The sequence below is a fragment of the Hemitrygon akajei genome, chromosome 3, assembly GCF_048418815.1.
Source record: "Hemitrygon akajei chromosome 3, sHemAka1.3, whole genome shotgun sequence".
In the NCBI taxonomy this organism is placed as follows: domain Eukaryota; kingdom Metazoa; phylum Chordata; class Chondrichthyes; order Myliobatiformes; family Dasyatidae; genus Hemitrygon; species Hemitrygon akajei.
The window spans coordinates 34,732,491-34,752,773 of record NC_133126.1 but is presented as its reverse complement, the minus strand read 5'-3'; the positions used below and the strand labels follow the sequence as shown (position 1 = coordinate 34,752,773).

General features: G+C 42.0%; 1 protein-coding gene across 7 annotated transcripts in view; it reads left to right on the top strand.

Moving 5' to 3' along the window:
• prkcha (protein kinase C, eta, a) overlaps positions 1–20,283 on the top strand; it is a 402,904-nt gene that overhangs the window by 365,041 nt on the left and 17,580 nt on the right. For all 7 annotated transcript variants that reach the window (XM_073039531.1, XM_073039533.1, XM_073039527.1 and 4 more), the window contains one exon: positions 17,632–17,770. In XM_073039531.1, coding sequence (XP_072895632.1) covers positions 17,632–17,770 — 139 coding nt within the window. The remainder of the gene's footprint in view (positions 1–17,631; positions 17,771–20,283) is intronic.

Here is a 20,283-nt window from a genome sequence, read left to right as displayed (position 1 = left end):
AACCCTCCCCACTATCAAGGACCTATTCAAGAGACAGTGCTTCAAGAAGTTGGCAACCATCATGAAGGAACATCACCATCCATGCATATATACCCTCTTCTTGTTACTACCATTGGGGAGGAGAGATGGGAGCCTGAAGGCTCACACTCGCTGTTTTAGAAACAGTTTCTTCCCCACACCCCCCCCTCCCACCCACCATCAGATTTCTGAACGGACCATTACACAACCTCATTATTTCTCTTTTGCACTGTTCATTTATTTTGGTGACTTATAGTAATTGTTAAGTCCCGCACTGTGCTGCTGCCACAAAGCAACAAATTTTGTGACATATGGCAGTGGTAATAAACTTGATTCTGATTCCCTGTCGAATCTGTATGACAAAGTGCCACACCAGACTTATGTAAAATGTGCCTGTACCATCTGTTTGAAAGAATTACCAGTTAGCCTTGCTTGCCTGCTCATGTGGCCCTTCAAGTGCCTCCTTTTCAAACGAAGATTCAAGTTGTCGGAGAGAGCATTCCAATTTGTAACAGCTCATTTACCCATGGCTTCTTTAGATGGTTGGTTTTAATCTGTGTTGTAAGAACAGGAGAAAGCTAATTGACAATCAAAACCTTTCCACCATTCATTGAGAACATGACTCCTCTGTGACCTTACCAGCGGTTCTCCCCGTCTCTTGTCAAATTCCTCACACGTTTACTCACCATGGTTATATTCAGATTATTCACTTGCTGGTGATAAATCTGACTAGTCATGATGTTGAATACTCAAATGAGTGCTGTTAAGTAGCTGCTCTTCAGTGTACAACAATTATGAATTAATGCTGTTACTTTCCATTACTACTGATTTTAAATATGCTAGCCGTGGGCTATGCACAAAGCAGGTTCGCTGTTTGATGTACAAGGTTACTGTGGAGAAAGAATTCCTCAGGATTTAAGTGTTTTATTTTGTCAAGGAATGGATGGCACTTTCTCCTTTTACCTTTGTTCATACTCATACAAGATTTCTTTATCATCACCAGAACAAGTTTCTCAAGCTATCATCTAAACATCTCTATGAATGATTTTGCAAGTTTCTTCACTCTTCCTGTTCAATTGAGAGGCCAGCATTTTCCATTTAAACCCTCTGCCTCATCTTGACATCTGTTTGGTGCTTGAGTTCATTGGGGCTGAAATCATCTTGGAATTGGTCCTCTGGCCTCTGATTTTCCAGTCCAGTTAAATGAACGGATATTGTGTTGACTGTGAAGAAAGTTGGAGGGGTAGGTTAGTAGGAAATAATCAATTCCTGATGCACAGTGGAAATCTTTGACCCCTGCCAGTATCTATCTGTGTATCCAGAAAAATTGCCACAGGCTGTGTATAGAAAACATGCTTTTAACTTACAGAAGAGTTCATGTGTGGTGGCAGGGGAGGGGGTGGTTACTATTCATAGAATCACCCATTCAAGATAAAGATTGGGTGATTTTAATTTCTGCTCAGGGTCATAAATTATTGGAACTCTCTTCCTCAAAGGCTAGTGGAAGCAGAGAATTTGAACAATTTTAAGGCAAGGATGATAGAACCTTAATATGCAAGCATATGGAAAACAGAAAGAGCAGGCAGGAATGTGAATTGAGGTTAGAGTCAGATCAGCTACCATTTCATTGAAAAACAAAGTGGCAACAGTGGCCTTCTGCTCCTCAACCATATATTTGCAAGTTTTATCCTAAGTTTCCAATATGAACTCATCCGTTTCTCTACTTTTTTCTTTGCCCTTTGATGATGAGTGTTAAGGCATTGCTATTAATTCTCAGTCTGATACCAGGAATGCATAGAAAACTAGAAAGTTCAAACCTGTTTTTGTTCTTGTTTATTGAAGGCAAATTAAGATAGAGAATGGAGTTCAGTTAATACTGCCATGAATTAAATTAGATTATATTCCTTTGAGGCTTTTGGGTTGGACTTTGTCAGGGCCTGTCTGATTATTGGTTCAATTCCAATTTTATATAATAAGCTGCTGTTTTATTCTGTCAGATCAAAGACAATCGAAGAACGTTAGCATTCATTTCAAGAGGACTAGAATATAGGAGCAAGGATGTGATGTTGAGGCTTTACAAGGCATTGGTCACACTATTGTGAGCAGTTTTTGGCCCCTCATCTAAATTAAGATGTGGTTAGCATTGGAGAGGGTCCAGAGGAGGTTCATGAGAATGATTCCAAGACTGAAAGGATTAATAACTGAGGAGTGTTTGATAGTTCTGGGCCTGTACTCGCTGGAGTTTAAAAGAATGAGAGAGGATCTCATTGAAATCTATTGAATATTAAAAGGCTTAGACAAGGTGGAAGTGTTTAGGATGTTTCTGAGAGTAGGTGAGTCTAAGACCAGAGGGCACAGCCTCAGAATAGAGGGATGTCTATTTAGAACAGAGATGAGGGGGTATTTCTTTAGCCAGAGGGTGGTGAATCTGCGGGATTCGTTGTCACAGATGGCTGTGGAGGCCAAATCATTGAGTTTATTTAAAGCGAAGGTTGAAAGGTTCTTGAAGGGAGTAGATTGGAGTTGAGAGGGATAATAAATCAGCCATGATAGAATGGTGGAGCAGTCTCAATGGGACAAGTGGCCATTCTGCTCTTATGCCTTATGGTCTTACTTGATTGTCCTGGCATTGATTTAGTGAATCTATTCAGACGTTGCCTATTATAACAATGAAAGAAGTTTTGCTGTGTGTAGTAAAGACATACACAAGGAATTTGATTTGGAATTAGGTTATTATTATCACATGTACCAAGGTACAGTGAAAAGCACGTCTTGAATGCTGTTCATACAGATACACAGCTTGCAAAATAACTGGGACATTCTGTTGAATGAAGAAGAATTGAAGATCAGATGTTTTGACCTGGAAACTCTCACAAATGGACAGTGAATATTATTCCATTTGGAAGTATTCTTTCTTCTCCTTGCCTGGGAAGGATCATGATTCAGTTGAAAGGTTGACCGATTCTAAATTTCTCCCGACGTTTTTGTCCCAAGGTCTGAGAAAGAAAGAAAAGCTTGTCTTTGTACCATGAAATTATGAGAACATAGTTATGGTGGGAGGTCTTCTCCCCAGGGTAGGGGAGATGAAAACTGGGGGGGATAGATATAAGGTGAGATGGAAAGTTTTGAAAGTGACCTGAGGCAACTTTTCCATGCAGAGGGTGGTCAGTATGTGGAATGACTTGCCAGGGGCAGTTACAAGAGTATCAGTTAAGAAGCACTTCGATAAGTATATGGAAGGGTGAGACTTAGAGAGATATGGGCTGAATACAGGAGTCTTGGATTAGCTGGGCAGGTATCGTGGTTGGCATGGACTGGTTGGATCAAAGAGCCTGTGTCTGCGCTGTGTTTCTCTGTGACCCTGACTCTATGAGATCAATTCATTATTGAGTTCATTGAGGTAGTACGAAGTAAAATAATAGCAAAATGCAGAATAAATTGTAACAGCTGCAGAGAAAGTGCTGTGCAGGTAGATGATAAGATGCAAGATGATAATGAGATAGACTCTGCCGTCAAGTGTCCATTTTATCTTAACAGGGAACCATCCAATAGCCTTATAACAGCAGGGTAGAAGTTGTCCTTAAATTGGGTGATATATGTTTTCAGGTCTTTGTATCTTCTGCCCAGTGGGAGGAGGGAGAGAGAGAATATCCATAATGTCTTTGATTATACTGGTTGTTTAACTTAGTCAGAGTTCCACAGAGAGGATCTGTGTCCACAACTCTCAGCAGTTTCTTGCAGTCTGGGGCAAAGCTGTCATGCCATGCACCCAGATAGGTTGCTTTCCATGGTGCAGAAATTAACTTGGTAAGGTTTGATGGGAACATGCCAAATGTATTTAACTTCCCGAGAAAGAGAGGCATTCTACACGTTGGCCGTGATGTCCACGTGGTTGGACCAAGACAAGATATTGGTAACGTTCACTCCTAGAAACTTGAAGCCCTTCTACTTCAGCACCTTTGACGTAAACAAGAGTACATGAGTCACCGCCCTTCCTAGAGTCAATGACCAGCTCTTTCATTATTACTGTGCATTATGTGACACCGTCAGAGGTCTTCCTGAGAAAGCCACTTGAACAAGAGTAGTGGGACAGCAGTTAGTGCTGCTACTGCACAGTTCCAGCAATCAGATACAATGTTGGCACAGACAACTGCAGATTGAGGAATCTGGAGCAGAAAGCAAACTGCTAGAGGAACTCAGCAAGTCAGGCAACATCTGTGGAGATAAAAGGGTGGCCAAGGTTTTGGGTTGAGACCCTGCAGCAGGATTGAGAGTGTAGAGGGAGATAGTGCAAAGAGGTGAGAGGGAACAAGGGACAGGAGCTGACAAATTATAGATGGGACCAGGTGAGGAATGGGATAATAGGCAGATGGCGTCAGATAGGGAGGGGCAAAGACAAAGGCTGAGAGATAATAAATGGAGATAACAGGGGGGTAGATTCTGCAATCTGGTAAGTAAGGAAGATGATAAATGGCAAAGATGAGGAGAGCACTGGAAACCACAGAGGAGCAACAGAGGGAGGGACTGGCAAAACTCCTGTCAAAGAACAGAGGAAAATGGGCATACTTTGAAGAGATTTCACAAAGGAGCAATAACGTGGAGACACAAGAGCTTGGTGAGACTGTATGGAGTTTGAGTGATCATATGGGTTTCCCTACATGCTCCTGTTAACTTCCTCATCCCAAATCTTGTTTGCTTCCACATACCAAAGATGCACTGGTCAGTAGCTTGGCTAATTACTGCAAATTACCCCAGTGATAGTTGGGTGACAGAGGAGTTGATGAACATCTGAGAATATGTTATTGGGAAGTGTAAGAATGCTATTGATGAGAACATTCTGAGAGATGGCATAGACTCAGAGGGCTGAAGGGCCTCTTTCTGCAATCTAAGAAAATATAAAATATAAGTGCCCTTTATTAGTGGAAATCAGAAGAATGAGGGGTGACCTCATTGAAACCTATTGAATATCAACCACAAACTGTTCCAGCTGCTACCATCCAGGAAATGGTACTGCAGCACAAAAGCCAGGACCAACAGGCTCCTGGACAGCTTCTTCCACCAGGCCGTCAGACTGATTAATTCATGCTGATACAATTGTATTTCTATGTTGTATTGACTATCCTGTTGTACATACTATTTATTACAAATTACTATAAATTGCACATTGCACATTTAGATGGAGAAGTTATGTAAAGATTTTTACATCTTGTAAGTAATAGAGTCAATTCAATTTGATTCTAATATTGAAAGGCAAACAAGTGAAAATCTACAGATGCTGGAAATCCAAGCAACACGCACAAAATGCTAGAGGAACTCAATGGGTCAGGCAGCATCTATGGAAAAGAGTAGCCAGTTGATGTTTGAGGCCGAGATCCTTCATCAGGACTCCTCAATAGAGCAATATAGAGAGGATGTTTCCTATGGTGGGGAGTCTAAGATCAGAGGATACAGCCTCAGAATTGAGGGATGTCCTTTTAGAATGGAAATGAGGAAGAATTTCTTCAGCCAGAGAGTGATGAACCTGTGGAATTCATTGCCACAGGTGGCTGTGGAGGCCAAGTCATTGGGTATATTTAAGGTAGAGGTTGATAAATTCTTGATTAGTCAGGGCATGAGAGGATATGGGGAGAAGGCAGGAAACTGGGGCTGACAGGGAAAATGGATCAGCCATGATGCAATGGCAGAGCAGACTCGATGGGCCAAATGGCCTAATTCTGATCCTGCATCCTATGGTCTTATTACACTTTTGTTGAAACAACTGAGTATATCTTATGGAAGTAAATGAAATCTGTCTCTCTAAGTTTGGTGTTTGTATTTTAGAAATTTGAATTCTCTGGTCACAGGCTTACCCTTGGTGAAGTTGGACAGCTCTTATGTAGCAGTAATCTTCTTTGCAGTGTGAAGGTTGACATGGTAATAATGTGATTTGTAAGTTACAGAATGCATAGTTAAGCCCATTTGATCCAAGCCAGAGCAGGCTGGAGTATCAGAAGCAGCTTGGATGACTAACCGGAGGGCGAATTAGGTCGTTCTGTCATGTGTAAGGCCTTGCAGCTGCTGTCATCTAAAATAAATGCTCCAATATGACAGTTATGGGGGAAGATAATCAAATCACCAACAATGGTCAATGGTCTTAATTGATAAAGCTATACCTATCACAAAGAAAAGTGTGCCTTAACTGAGTGAGGGACTCAGCTGATAGGGCACTATGATACTGTAGTGGTTGGCGCGACACTCTCAAATCTCAGGGAGTTGCACACCTTCATCATCTTATCCAAAGTTTGAACACATCTATTACTACCTGTTACCTACAGTGGAATCAAGGAAGCTTTTTTTCTTCTTTTGGGAATGGGGGGGTGGGTCTGCTTTGTCAACGAGTCCATGGGTTAAAGTAAGTGGAGGGTTGCTAAACCAGTGACATTGCAATGAGTAGGTCCTTGCACAGCTTCATCATCCATATCCAATCTATCCAATAGTACTTCATCTCCCTCACACCACAAAGTCGTGTTTCCCTGAATTCCTCACAAGAGGCATAATAGAAGTCTAGATAGAGGAAAAGTCCATCAAGGTTACAGAAAATCCCAGCTTTTAGGCTGCTGAGAAAAGATTATCCAAATTGGCTCGTATGCCTAAAGGTTAGTAGAGCATAAATTGAATCTAAGTTGTCTCAATCTAACCATAGTATTCATTCAGCCACAAGCTTGAATGTCCGAAGTAATGCTGGAACGATTATATTCAATACGTTTGGTTGATTCGACCATAGTTGACATTTAGCTCTGTTCAAAATTTTCCCAAAGATTTTAGTGAAGCATTAAATAGAATTTTTTTAATAAGAACATTTCAAAGTTTGCAGAATTTATTGTTCTTGCCCATCCAAACGTGGCATTTTGTGGAGTAAGCATTTTCAACCATAGCAGTAATCATGGCTTACTCAGTATCAATCTCAAGCCAAATCACATGCAGTGTTTTGAAAGGATGAGAGCTTAGTAACTCAATCGCATAAGGCATGTTTTAAAGTGTTTATTTGAATTGATTTTGAGTAGAATGTTGATTTTGAAGTGGGACCTGTACCTTAAAGCACTCAGAGCACATGATGCCCCATGCAGATGATGCACCTCACTGCCCAGAGTGAATCTGGGTAGGTCTTGATGGCACACATAATCTCCAATTAGTAGCCCCTATAAAGCTGAATTCTAGGAAAATAGATCCAAGCAGCGGAGCCACGTACTACGTTGGCACCTGAAAGGGGCTGTCAGGTTTTTCCAGATTTTGGAGTCATGGTTACTTCCCTTCCCAGGGAAATTACATGTTGGGTCCGTGATACAAGTTCCTGCTTTCCACTGAGCCGCCAATGTGAACAGGAACAGCTGAAGGCAAGGACGACTTCATAAATTTATAGAGTTATAGAGTGTGGAAAGAAGACTCTTTGGCCCAGCTGGTCCTTCCCAACTAAGATGTCCCATCCAAGCTAGTTCCGTTTGCCAGCACTTGGCTCATGCCCTTTTAAACTTTTCCTATCGGAGTACCTGTCCAACTGTCTTTTAAAAGATGTTATTGTGCCTATCTTGACCACTTCCTCAGCCAGCTCATTCCACATATAGTTGCCCCTCAATTTCCTTTTAAATCTTTCCCCTCTCACCTTAAGCTTATGCCCTCTAATGCTTGTTTCACTAGTTCTTCACTCTATCTAAGCCCTTTGTGATTTTACACACCTCCATAAAAGATCAAGAGGAACTTGCTAAAGGAAATTTCAGGTAGAGGTAAAATCTAGAAGCTAACTTCCCACCTCCAGTTGTCCAAGGTGAAGTGTATCCGGTGATCCCGCCTGCAACTTGCATCCAGGCCTGCACGATCTCCTCTTTGAGGATGAAAATACCATGGAGAGTATTCTGACAGGCTGCATCACTGTCTGGTATGGAGGGGCTACTGCACAGGACTCAAAGCTGCAGAAGGTTGTAAATCTAGTCAGCTCCATCTTGGGCACTAGCCTACAAAGTACCCAGGACGTCTTTAAGGAGCGGTGTCTCAGAAAGGCAGTGTCCATTATTAAGGACCTCCAGCACACAGGGCATGCACTTTTCTCACTGTTACCATCAGGTAGGAGGTACAGAAGCCTGAAGGCACACACTCAGCGATTCAGGAACAACTTCTTCCCCTCTGCCATCTGATTCCTGAATGGACTTTGAAGCTTTGGACACTACCTCACTTTATTAATATACAGTATTTCTGTTTTTGCTCATTTTTAAATAATCTATTCAATATACGTAATTGTTTTACTTCATTTATTATTATGTTTTATTTTATTTATTATTATTTTTTCACTCTGCTAGATTATGTATTGCATTGAAGTGCTGCTGCTAAATTAACAAATTTCATGTCACATGCCAGTGATAATAAACCTAATTTTGATTCTGATTCTGATCTATTAGTTAAATTATTCCAGGCAGCAGCTAATATATACAAAGCAGCACAGCCAGCAACCAACAGATTTATGTGGGATTTCAAAGATGGTGTTTATTCAAGTGAGGTGAGTTTACATCCTTGAAAAGGCACCATCTCAACCCAGATCAACACAAAGTATCCCACTGCCCTGTCAAAGCCTTAAGGCACACCATGGTCCAATATTGCCGTGACGCCTGCAGCATATGCCATGTCACAACTGGATAGTATCAACTTGTGAAAACTTCCTACCCATTACATTGACCATTGCCACCTTGAGAGGCAGTGGACTGATGCTTGCAGACTTTGACACATGCAAGTTGGCAGGCAGGCCATATAACCATCATATGGAACATACCAAACCTCCCCGTGGGCTCTCACTTACACAGTGTCCCTATAACAGCAGAAAATTCTTTTACCTCAAGCCCTCCATTTTTCTTTCCGCCATGTGCCTAACAAACTGTCTCTTAAATGTCCCTAATGTATCTGCCTCTACCATCATCTCTGGCAGCACTCCCCACTCCCTGTGTCAAAAACCTATCCCTCTGAATTACTTTCCTCCAATCACGTTAAAATTATGTCTCTTTTATTAGCCATAGCTGCCCTGGGAGAAAAGGCGGTGGATGTCTACCAGTGTGTGTACTTATTTCTGCAGCCACCTTCCCCCATTGGCAATTCATTTCTCCATTTGGGAATTTCCTTGGCCCCTAGCCTTAAGGACTTCTTCCTGGCTTTTTCCCACTTGCACCAGAGTTTGGATGGGTGAGACTGAAATACTCCTCAAGTTGCACAATGACTTCAGGTTGTAGTGGAATTCGATAGTAACAATCCACTTCCCAAGGGGCCAGGTCCGCAGAAGATAGGTCACCTGAACTTCCTGGTGTTTAATGCTGTCAGTGGGAATTCGTGCCAACAGAACCAGAGGGCCCTGCATTAGGAGCAGATAGGAAGATCCCTGGATGAAAGGAGACAAAATACCGTGAATTTGTAGCACATTGTCACATTGGTGCATAATTTTAGTTGAAATTTCAGTCTGAGCTTCCACTTGCTTCACCCGTTCGCGCTTAGTAAATGGGTTCATTTTTAGAGTGAGCTCTCCTGACGTTCTGCGAGAGAAATGATTCACTCTCCAAGCAGCTCCAGCAATGCTTTAGCAGCAGACACACACAACGTTTTGGAGGAGATCAGCAGGCCAGGCAGCATCTATGGAAAAAAGTATGGTCAGTGTTTGAGGCGGAGACCCTTTGGCAGGACAGAAATTGTCTTTAGCAACAGAAATTGTTTTTTAAAAAGCACTTATTCTTCCTCAAATATGTAGAAGTCTGTCTTTTCCTGCTATTCAATTTTGACAGATGAGTGGGGAAAATGGAAAACTTGTACAGCTCTAGGTTTTAAATAATTCTGCCCTGAGTGCAAGATCTAGCATTCTATAGTAAAGGAGATTTAATAAATTAATTGAGAGAGTTGGATGAATCCCAAGTTGCTGAATTCTTTACAGAAACCAGTGATCTCTACAGAGTGATTAAGGTTTAACTCTGTCAAACATGATTCAAGTAGAGCTCAGCTTGTTTGCTTAAGCTTGCTTACGAATGTGTAGTAATCTACATTTTAGGATTCCTTTGATGCGGCAACAAACTGGGAACCTCGCCAGGAATCACAGACCATTTCAACATCTGATCCTGTAACACTTTGATTAGAAATTTAGCACCCCAGATTGGCAGAACTCCACTTGGTTAAGAGTGGCGTGATTCCTCCTCACTGTATGTACCCAATCACAACACCTTTACAGCAGAATCCTCTCTGTGGGTAAAACCTCATTTATCACCACAATATCCAAATTTACTTCAGATGCATGAAAGCTGCGTTGTGATACATCTCCCTCCTTGCTCTTATTGCCCTTTTTAACTGTGCTGCACAAGTTCTTCAGCCCATAATATATTTCAAAACCAGTTCTGTTGGTCCCAGATCCTAGCTTCTTTCCCAAATTCCAAATTCTGAAGACTTAATGAATACAGTTTATCTCATATTGTGGAACTTCTTTTACCAGTCTCCTGAAATCTGTTGATTCCAGTTATTGACCCTTCAGCAATGGAAACGATTTTCCTTGTGGACTGACGTAAGATGGTGCTTGAGACTGGGGGGCCCCTGAGGGGAATATGCTGCAATCGGCATGTATTTTGCTTAAAGGGGAGCTGCCTGAAGCCAGTTCCCATTGCCTAACTTCACAGCTAGCCTCAAACATTGTGAAGAGCTGCTCACATGAATAGTGCGCATTGCTCACATAACACGTGTACGTCGTATGAAGAAGAGCTGGTAGGAAAACTAGAGATAACTTTAAACTCAAATTAAGTTCTTGAAACAACACACACACAAAACGCTGGTGGAACGCAGCAAGCCAGGCAGCATCTATAGGAAGAAGTACAGTTGACATTTTGGGCCGAGACCCTTCGTCAGGACTAACTGAAAGAAGAGATAGTAAGTGTTTTTGGAAGTTATTTTTAGTGAAATTGTGTCATGTAGTGCACATGAGCTTTTTGCCACAATTTTTTTGGCCTATAATCTTTCAGTTAACTTTGTAGACTGAAAGATCTTTCAGTCTTTCAATCTGCAAACTGTCATATGTGTCTATGTCACAATAGTAAGTACACCGATTGGCTGCAACTTGTTTCCCAACATCTTGAGGAAAAAAACCACAGTATAAATGGATCTTGTTTCCTTTATTTCAAAAATAAATACCATCTAGTTCATGAATGCCCCTTTAAATGGATTCACTCAGGAATAAAGTCAGACTTGTAGTCTTTACAGGAAAGCTGCTGTCATTTCAATCTTCCCACCAAGACTGGCAGGAACGCAGGCTAGCTGGTTTCCATGAGCTTGCAATCACGAGTTTTGACTGTAATTATGTGTTCCACAGCCAAATTTCCAACATACTGGTAATGCAAAGAGGCTATTCATAAACATTCCAAGTCCAAGCTCTGTAGGAGAAACCCAAGAAACACAGCAGCCATGTGGAGCGTGTAGCTAATCACGGCAAATGTGGAAAGTGCCTGCTCTTGAATGTTAACTCAGAATCAGGTTTATTATCACTAGTCTACATTGGGTCATGAAATTTGTTGTTATTGTGCAGCACCAGTACAGTGCAATACAGAAATGCACAATAAATTATAATACGAAATGTGGGTGTCTGGGTAGATATAGGCCTCTAGCAAAGGAGGTGTAAGACGCTCCTTCCCTCTGCTAGCCTGCAGTTCATCCTTAGGCAAAGTGTAGCATCGGTTTAGCCCCCCGATCAGGGATGCGTGAAACCATGGGAGCAGGAAGTGGATGGTTGTATGAGCAGCTGGTGCATATCATAAGTGCCCACTGATGCCCGGTATGCAATCTCTGAAGAGTATTGATAATGGCTGGGCTCATACCACATGATGATGATGGTATGTATAAGTCATTGAGTCACAGAATCATGGAAAACTACAGCACAGAAACAGGCCCTTTGGCCCATCTAGTCAGAGCTGAACCATTAATCTGACTAGTCCCATTGACCTGCACCCCAACCTTAGCCCTCCATACCTTTCCCATTCATTAACCTATCCAAATTTCTCTTAAATGTTGAAATAGAACCTGCTTCCACCACTTCCACTGGTGGCTCGATCCACACTCTCACAACCCCCCGGAGAGGAGAAGGTTCCCCTCATGTTCCTCTTATATACTTCACCTTTCACCCTCACCCCATAACCTCCCATTGTAGTCTCTCCCAGCCTCAGTAGAAAAACTGCACACACTGCTCCAAATTAGGCCTCACAAACATCTTATACAATTTCAGCATAACATCCCAGCTCCTGTACTCAGTACATTGATTTATGAAGGTCAATGTGCCAAAAGTTTTCCTTTACAACCCTATCTAACTGTGATGCAGGTCAATGTGCCAAAAGTTTTCCTTTACAACCCTATCTAACTGTGATGCAATTTTCCAGGGATTACAGATCTGTATTCCCATTTCCCTCTATTCTAACACACTCCTCAATGCCCTTCTGCCCACCTATCCTGGTTGGTTCTCCCAAAGTGCAACACTTCACACTTGTCTGCATTAAATTCCATCTGCCATTTTCAGACCCATTTTTCCAGCTGATTCAGATCCCGCTGCAATCTTTTATAGCCTTCCTTACTTTCTACTACACACCCAGTCTTGGTGTCATCTACAAATCTGCTGATCCAGTTTACCATATTATCATCCAGATCCTTGATCTAGATGCTGAGCAACAACGTACCCTGCATCGATAAACTGCGGCCCACTACTGATCACAGTCGTCCAGTTAGAGAGGCAACCATCTACTGCCACTTTCTGGCTTCTGGGAAATCAAGGTCTAATCCAATCAGCTACCTCATCTTGAATGTGAGGAAACTAAGCCTTCTTGACCAAACTCCCATGTGGGACCTTGTCAAAGGCCTTTCCAAAGTCTTGAGTGCACAATATCCACTGTCTTGCCTTCATCAGCGTTCCTGGTATCTTCATCAAAAAGCTCCATAAGAATGGTTAGCCTACCATGCACAAAACCATATGGACTATTCCTAATCGGTCCCCATCTTTCCAAATACTTGTATATCCAATCCTTTAGAATACTTTCCAATAACTTTCCCGCTACTGATGTCAAGATCACTGGCCCACAATTTCCTGAGCCTTTCTTAAACACTGGAACATTAGATATCCTCCAATCCTCTGGCTAATAATGTTTTAAATACCTCTGCTAGGGCTCTGTAACTTCTGCAATAACCTCCCCCAGGGTCCGAGGGAATATCTTGTCTGACCCTGGGGATTTACCCACCTGAATTTGCCTCAGCACAGCAAAACATCTCCTCCTCTATAATCTGTACAGAGTCCATGACTTTGCTGCTGCTTTGCCTGGACTTCCATAGACTCTGCATGCCTTCTGAGTGAAGACAGATACAAAACATCCATTTCAGATCTCCCCATCTCTTTGAACTCCGTGCATAGATTACAACTCTAATTTTGTGGAGGACCAATTTTGTCCCCTGTTATCCTTTCGTTCTTAATATATCTGTGGAAGTCCTTTGGATTCTTCTTCATCTTGTTTGCTAGAGCAACGTCATTGCCTTTATTTAGCCCTCATGATTTCCTTCTTAATTGTTCTCTTGCATTTCTTATACTCCTCAAATACCTCATTTGTCCCTCCCTGCCTGTACATGCTACGCACCTCCTTTTTCTTAACAAGGGCCTCAATATCTTTCGAAAACCAATGCTCCCACACATGAAATGCTAGAGGAACTCAGCAAGTCAGGCAGCATCTATAGAAACGAACACGTTTTAGGTTGTGGCCCTTCAGGACTGGAAAGGGAAGGGGAAGATGCCAGAGTAAAATGTTGGGAGAGGGGAACGAGGATAGCCAGAAGGTAATAGGTGAAGCCAGTTGAGTGGGAAAGGTGTAAGCTTGGAGAGGAAGGAATCTGATTGGAGAGGAGAGTGGACCATTGGAAAATCAGACAGAAGAGAAGCACCAGGGGAGGTAATAAACAGGTGAGAAGAGGTAAGAGGTCAGACTGGGGATTAGAAAAAGAGGAGAGGGGGAAGCATTTTTTTTTAAACTGGAATGAGAAATTGATGTTCATGCCATCAGGTTGGAGGCGACCCAGATAAGGTTTTGCTCCTCCATCCTGAGGGAGGCCTCATCATGGTACAAGAGGAGGCCATGGGCTGACATGTCAGAACAAGAATGGGAATCGGAATTAAAATGTTTGGTCCTGGGAAGTTCTGCTTTTGGCAGATGGGGCCCATAACCTGTTGTTATCCTTGCCTTTTATTCTGACAGGAACGTACAACTAAGTACTCTCAAAATTTCACTTTTGAAGGCCTCCCACTTACCAAGTACACCTTTGGCTGAAAACAACCTGTCCGAATCTACACTTGCCAGATCCTTTCTGATACCATCAAAATTCGCTTTTCTCTAAATCGAAATCTCAAACCAATGTCCAGAACTATTCTTTTCTATAATTACCTTGAAACCATTAGCATTATGATCACTAGATAAAAGTGCTCCCCTTTACAAATTTCTGTCACCTGCCCTGTCTCATTCCCTAATAATAAATCTAGTATTGCACTTTGTCTATTTGGGTCATCTATGTACTGATTAAGGAAACTTTCCTGAACACATTTGAAAAACTCTTTCCCATCCAGCCCTTTCACAGTATGGGAGTCCCAGTCAATATGTGGAAAGTTAAAAGCACTTACTATAACAACCTTACATTTCTTGCAACAGTCTGCGATCTCTCTTCAAATTTGCTCCTCTAAATACCCCAGACCATGAGGTGGTCTGTAAAATAGCCCTGATAACATGGCCTTACGCTTCTTATTTCTCATTTCCACCCATAAAGCCTCACTGGAAGATTCTTCACTCTGTCCTGACTGAGTATTGCTATGACATTTTTCCTGACTATTAATGCCACTCCTCCCCCTTTATTATCACATCTAAAACAGTGGAATCCTGGATCACTGAGCTGCCAGTCCTGCCTCTCCTGCAACCAAGTCTCATTAATGTAGCACCATGGTCCTGGAGGAACATTGTTTAATTTTTACTGAGTACTGTACCAGCAGTTATGGTTGAAATGACAATTAAAACAACTTGACCTGACTTGACTTGAAGGGTTTTAAAGATAAAAGATTTTTTTTTTATATAAAGGATTTAAAGATTAGCTTTATTTGACATGCGTCTATTGCGAAATGTCACCACACTTTCGGTAACAATATACCAAGCCCAAAAACTCACTAACCCTAACCAAACATCTTTGGAATTTGGGGTGGAAACTAGAGTACCCATGCAGTCACAGGGAGAACATACAAACTCCTTAGAGATGGCATTGGGAATTGAAACCTGATCTTACAGCTGGCACTGTAATAACGTTATGCTAAGCACGATGTCGCAATCCCACCTCACGTTCTTAAAACATCCTTGAATCTTTTCCTTTGCCCAACTTGTATCACCTTACCGTGACAGAGCTCGGAAAATACTGTTTTGGGAGTCTGGTGCTAAGCCTGGGAGCAGTGTGAACAATGTAGCCAACATAGTGTTATTTAGAACTGGACATATCACCCTGGGGAGGGACACTGGAATTGGCGGATTTCTCCATGTCTTGGTTGCCTACAAGAGGGAATGGAAAGTGTTTCACTTTACCTGGGGTCTCGTTGTGGAACTTTATTGTTGGAGGACAGGTAGGTAAAAGACGTTGAGTTTGTTGAGCTTAAGACATGTCATCTTGTAAATTAAATGCATATGCCAATCTGGTTATCAGCGTTACACCCGCTAATCAGGAAATGAAAACCTGACTCAATATCCCCGTATATCTCATGAACGAGATGACTTTGCAGCTCAGCTTCACAAGCACTGTCTGTGTACTGCAACTGAACCACTAAGGTTTGGGGCACCTTGTGTTTGGCATGGATTTAAAGTTATAATGTTTCCCCATCGGCTCTGTAGATTAGTTCCACTCCTGTGAGAAGCTTCACTGAGGGGAGGTAGGGTGAGAAAGATCATAGTTGGCAGACAGTGACGCAGGGTGTCTGCACTAAGATCCGATCTATTGTGCCTCTTTGTGGTTAGGAGCCGGCCTAAGGCAGAAGTAAAATGGAGACAGACTTCTGAGTGGCAGCCTGATAGGTGGTGTTCTATAGTCCCTCCTGGTTGATGGAGTCAGACTTTAATAAGTTCAAAGAAGTGGTTGGTTCTATTCCATATTCCTCATGGTGTTGTTGTGCTCCTCAGCCACTGGGAGGAGGTGATGGAGGAGAACTCCAACATGGCCTTCCCTGTTGCAGATACCATGGTCAGACTTGCCACCTATTATAAAGGTGATCACATCACCAACATCCTTTGGCCCATACGTCTCTTCATAGGTGTGGATGGTTGTGGATTTTACTCAGCACTGAGCTTTGGTTTCAGCATGCTGACATATCCCTCTGTAGGCAACAGGTGCCTTTTAGTAGATTGCTGGAGTTGTTATTCTTCACACGCCAGCCTGAAAATGAATTACTGGGTGGTGGAAAATCAAAAGGGCAGGCTGGAAATTTTAGGTTAAAAAAACAGAAAATGTGCAAAATTCTCAGCAAATTAGGCAGTATCTGTGAAGATTAATCAGTTCTTCTGGAGGGTCTTGGATCTGATTTCTATTTCAACAAATACTGCCTGATCCACTGAGTGTTTCCAGCATTAATTAGACGGCACTTGCCTTTGGAGGTTTTAATATTTAATTAATACACCCACGTGGTTATCGGTGTTAAACTCACTAGTCAGGAGATGAAACCTGACTCATTATCCTTTTATTTTACTCTTTGAACTTATGAATACTGTACTGAAGTTATTACAGAACACTTAACAGTGCAATACAGACAAAATGCTGGAGGAACGCAACAGGTCAGGTAGCAGCTAGGAGAAAAATTAATAGCCGAAGTTACAGGCCAAGACCCTTCACTGGGACTGGAAAGGAAGGAGGAAGAGGCTAGAGTAAGAAGGTGGGGGGGTGGGGAAGGAGGGGGTAGGAGTACAAACTGACAAGTGATAGGTAAAACCAGGTGAGAGGGAAGGTGGATGAAGTATGAAGCTAGGAGGTGATGGGTGGAAAAGAGGGAATCTGATAGTAGAACACAGTGGACCATGGAGAATGGGAAGGAGGAGGGGAACCAGAGGGAAGTGATTGACAGATGAGGATAAGAGGGGTTGCAGAATAGGGGATGGAAAAAGCGAGAAAGGGGATGGGGATAAATTACTGGGAGTTAGAAAAATCGATGTTCGTGCCATGAGGTTGAAGGCTGACCTGACCGAATATGAGGTGTTGCTCCTCCAACCTGAGAGTGGCCTCGTTGTGACTGTAGGAGAGGCCATGGACTGACTCGTTGAAATGGGAATGGGATATCGAATAATGGAATTGAGTGGCCACTGGGAAATCCCGCCTTTGGTTGCGGGTGGAGCCAAGGTACTCAATGAAGTGGTCTGAGCAGTTCCAACTGATTACTGAGTCTTTTGATGCTTTATGTTGTTACAATGGTTCAGCTTTATCCATTTTCACTTGCCATGCAGTGTGCAATAAAACTGATGGTTCACAGATTCAGTTTAACTGTGATGATTGATTTAACTATTACAAAAACAGAATGTCTAACGTTTTCTGTTGCAGAGATTTGAAACTGGATAATGTCCTGTTAGATTCTGAGGGACACTGCAAGTTGGCTGATTTTGGAATGTGCAAAGAAGGCATCTACAGCAATTACACAACGGGGACCTTCTGCGGCACACCTGATTACATTGCTCCAGAGGTGGGTAAAGGCAGACTCCATCCTAATTTTCACTGGGATATGAATGAGCTGTCCACATAAGCTCATGTGCCTCCACCACACAGAGGTGAATCCTACTGCCTAACATTTGTTCCTCATATTGAGCGGCATTCCACCGGCAGTTATATGGTAATCCCAACATTGTGATCTATTTTGGAAAAAAGCATCATGCAATGTTCTTAGCAGAGTTTAGTCTGTTTAACTGAGAAGTTCCAATTATTAATAAATCATTGATTTCCTTTTCCAATCATAAGGGCTTCACCGACTCTACCACTGTCTGAGCTGAAGCCTAGCCTGTGTTGATCTAAAGCAGGGGTGACCAACCTTTTACATTCCATGCATCAATTTTCTCATGCAAGTGTTCTATATTAACATATTTTTACAAGAATTATGGGGGCACGAGAGTTGTATGGCGCATCTGAACTCGAGCTTGAAGAAACTGATGCATGGAATGTATAAGGTTTGCCACCCCGATCTAGACTATTCAGCTGCACACTGATTTCCAGAACTACTGAGTAATGAGTTTCACAACCACATTCTTGGTAACTATGGAAAATATGAAAACCAGTAAGTCAATCATGGCCCAGAAATAAATGGATCTTTAAAAGTATCTTTGCTGCCTTGAGCAATTTGTTCCAACTGTGGTCAATTTTCATGGTGTATACCAGGATAACGGCTGATAGTCTGCAGAACTCTTGGCATTTACTCACAGCACTGCCAGGAAGTTCAGATCTCCACCTAATCTTGCTGCCCGAGGTCTGCTGGTCGTTTTCCAACTGTACTTAGCCTATACTGCTACAACGTACAGGAACAACAATAAGCTGATACAATTTTGTTTACTTGTTTATGTTTGCCTTAATGTTTGAAATCATTTAAAACATGTTTCTGTGTTTTAGGGGATCTCTTAAACAAAACACATATTTAAAGTTCTAACTTCATTTTGAGATTTCTCAGATGTTTTTGAATATTCAGATGCATTGAATGGGGAGAGCTTTAATGGGGCAGCTTTGGAATTGGTCAGGGGTTTCTCAGAAGTTTATTGGTATGGTTCAATCTGATCAGCCCCCCCACCCTTTGATTACATCACCTGAGGTCCTGCTTCTGCTGAAGTGTAATCATTAAGATTAGCCCCACTGATCCAGAACATGGGATCGCTGTGGCAGTGCGATTGGGAGCAATATATGCATGTGACTGGCCCCGCTGAAGGAACTCCAGGCCAGTATTTCCAAACAACCACAGGAGATAATTATGCATTTTAAATGATATCACTATCTTGCAATGTTGATCCTAAACTATCTGCTCCAACTAGTAAAAATAGGGCAGCTGATTCACTTATCTGATTCATTGTAAGTGCAGATGCAGGAAGATTCTGTAAGCTCTACATATTGATAGAGTCATAAAATGCTTCATATCAATTAAGGCATGATAAAGGCATTCAGTATTGTGATAATATTTGAAATGAGGTGAAAATTATCAGTTCTGGGTAATGGTATTCTTTGTACACCACCTTATTTGGTTTTATCATCAGATTATGATCAACTCATGCATATTTATTTACTTCATCCAAAATTTACACACCTTTACCCTTGCATGAGAAGAACTGTACCATTAGAACCAATGCTCTACTTTATATGTTTTATAAAGAACCATTTTCTAGACATTTTTCTCTCAGGATCTAGGTTAAAATGACTGAAAGCATGTTTTCAGATTAGATCTTAAGTTTTTGAGAAGAGAATTTCATTCCTGAATGTTGGATTGAATATGCATCCAGGTTTCCAAGAAGGGGCATTATTTTTAACACTCTGCCTCAGTGTTACAGGGTTTTGATGAGAACCATAACTAAATTTGGCTTCTCAGGGCATATGTCCCTCCAGAAATCCTCAGTGACCAAGCTACACTCTGTCCCTAGCCACTGAATCCATCCTTTCCCCCGACACCTGTCTGGAATTGGAAACCAAAATCAATGCAATCAAGCAATATCTGTGGTATGAGAAACCAAAAAGATATTTTGGATTTGGGACCTTCCTGAACCTGAAATGTTGTTTCTCTTTCCTCAGGTGCTGCCTGACCTGCTAAGTCTTTCCAACATTTTCAAGTTTTGTTTAAAATTGAAGCAAACTGTTCACAAGTTTTGATCCCAGATATTAGCCTCCAACACCCATCTGCACCATCAACACGGCAACCCAGTTCCACCTTGGTAGCACCGCATGACTCTCCTACCATCTTAACTCGCCTCACCCACTGTTGGAATATACAACCAAAGCTTTAGACTTGAACAGTTGGCAGAGCCCCAACTAGACTCCCACCTTCTATAAACAAGCTCAAGCAAAACGCTGCTGATGTTATCCCAATTTGCATCATTCTCTGACTGGCTGTGGTTGGCTCTCCCTTGAGCAATGCCTCAACTTCAGACCTTCCAGTCTTGATTTCAAATGGCATCCTAGCTGCCTCTAACCCAATTCCCTGTCTCTTTTAATATTTTGACATTCTCCATA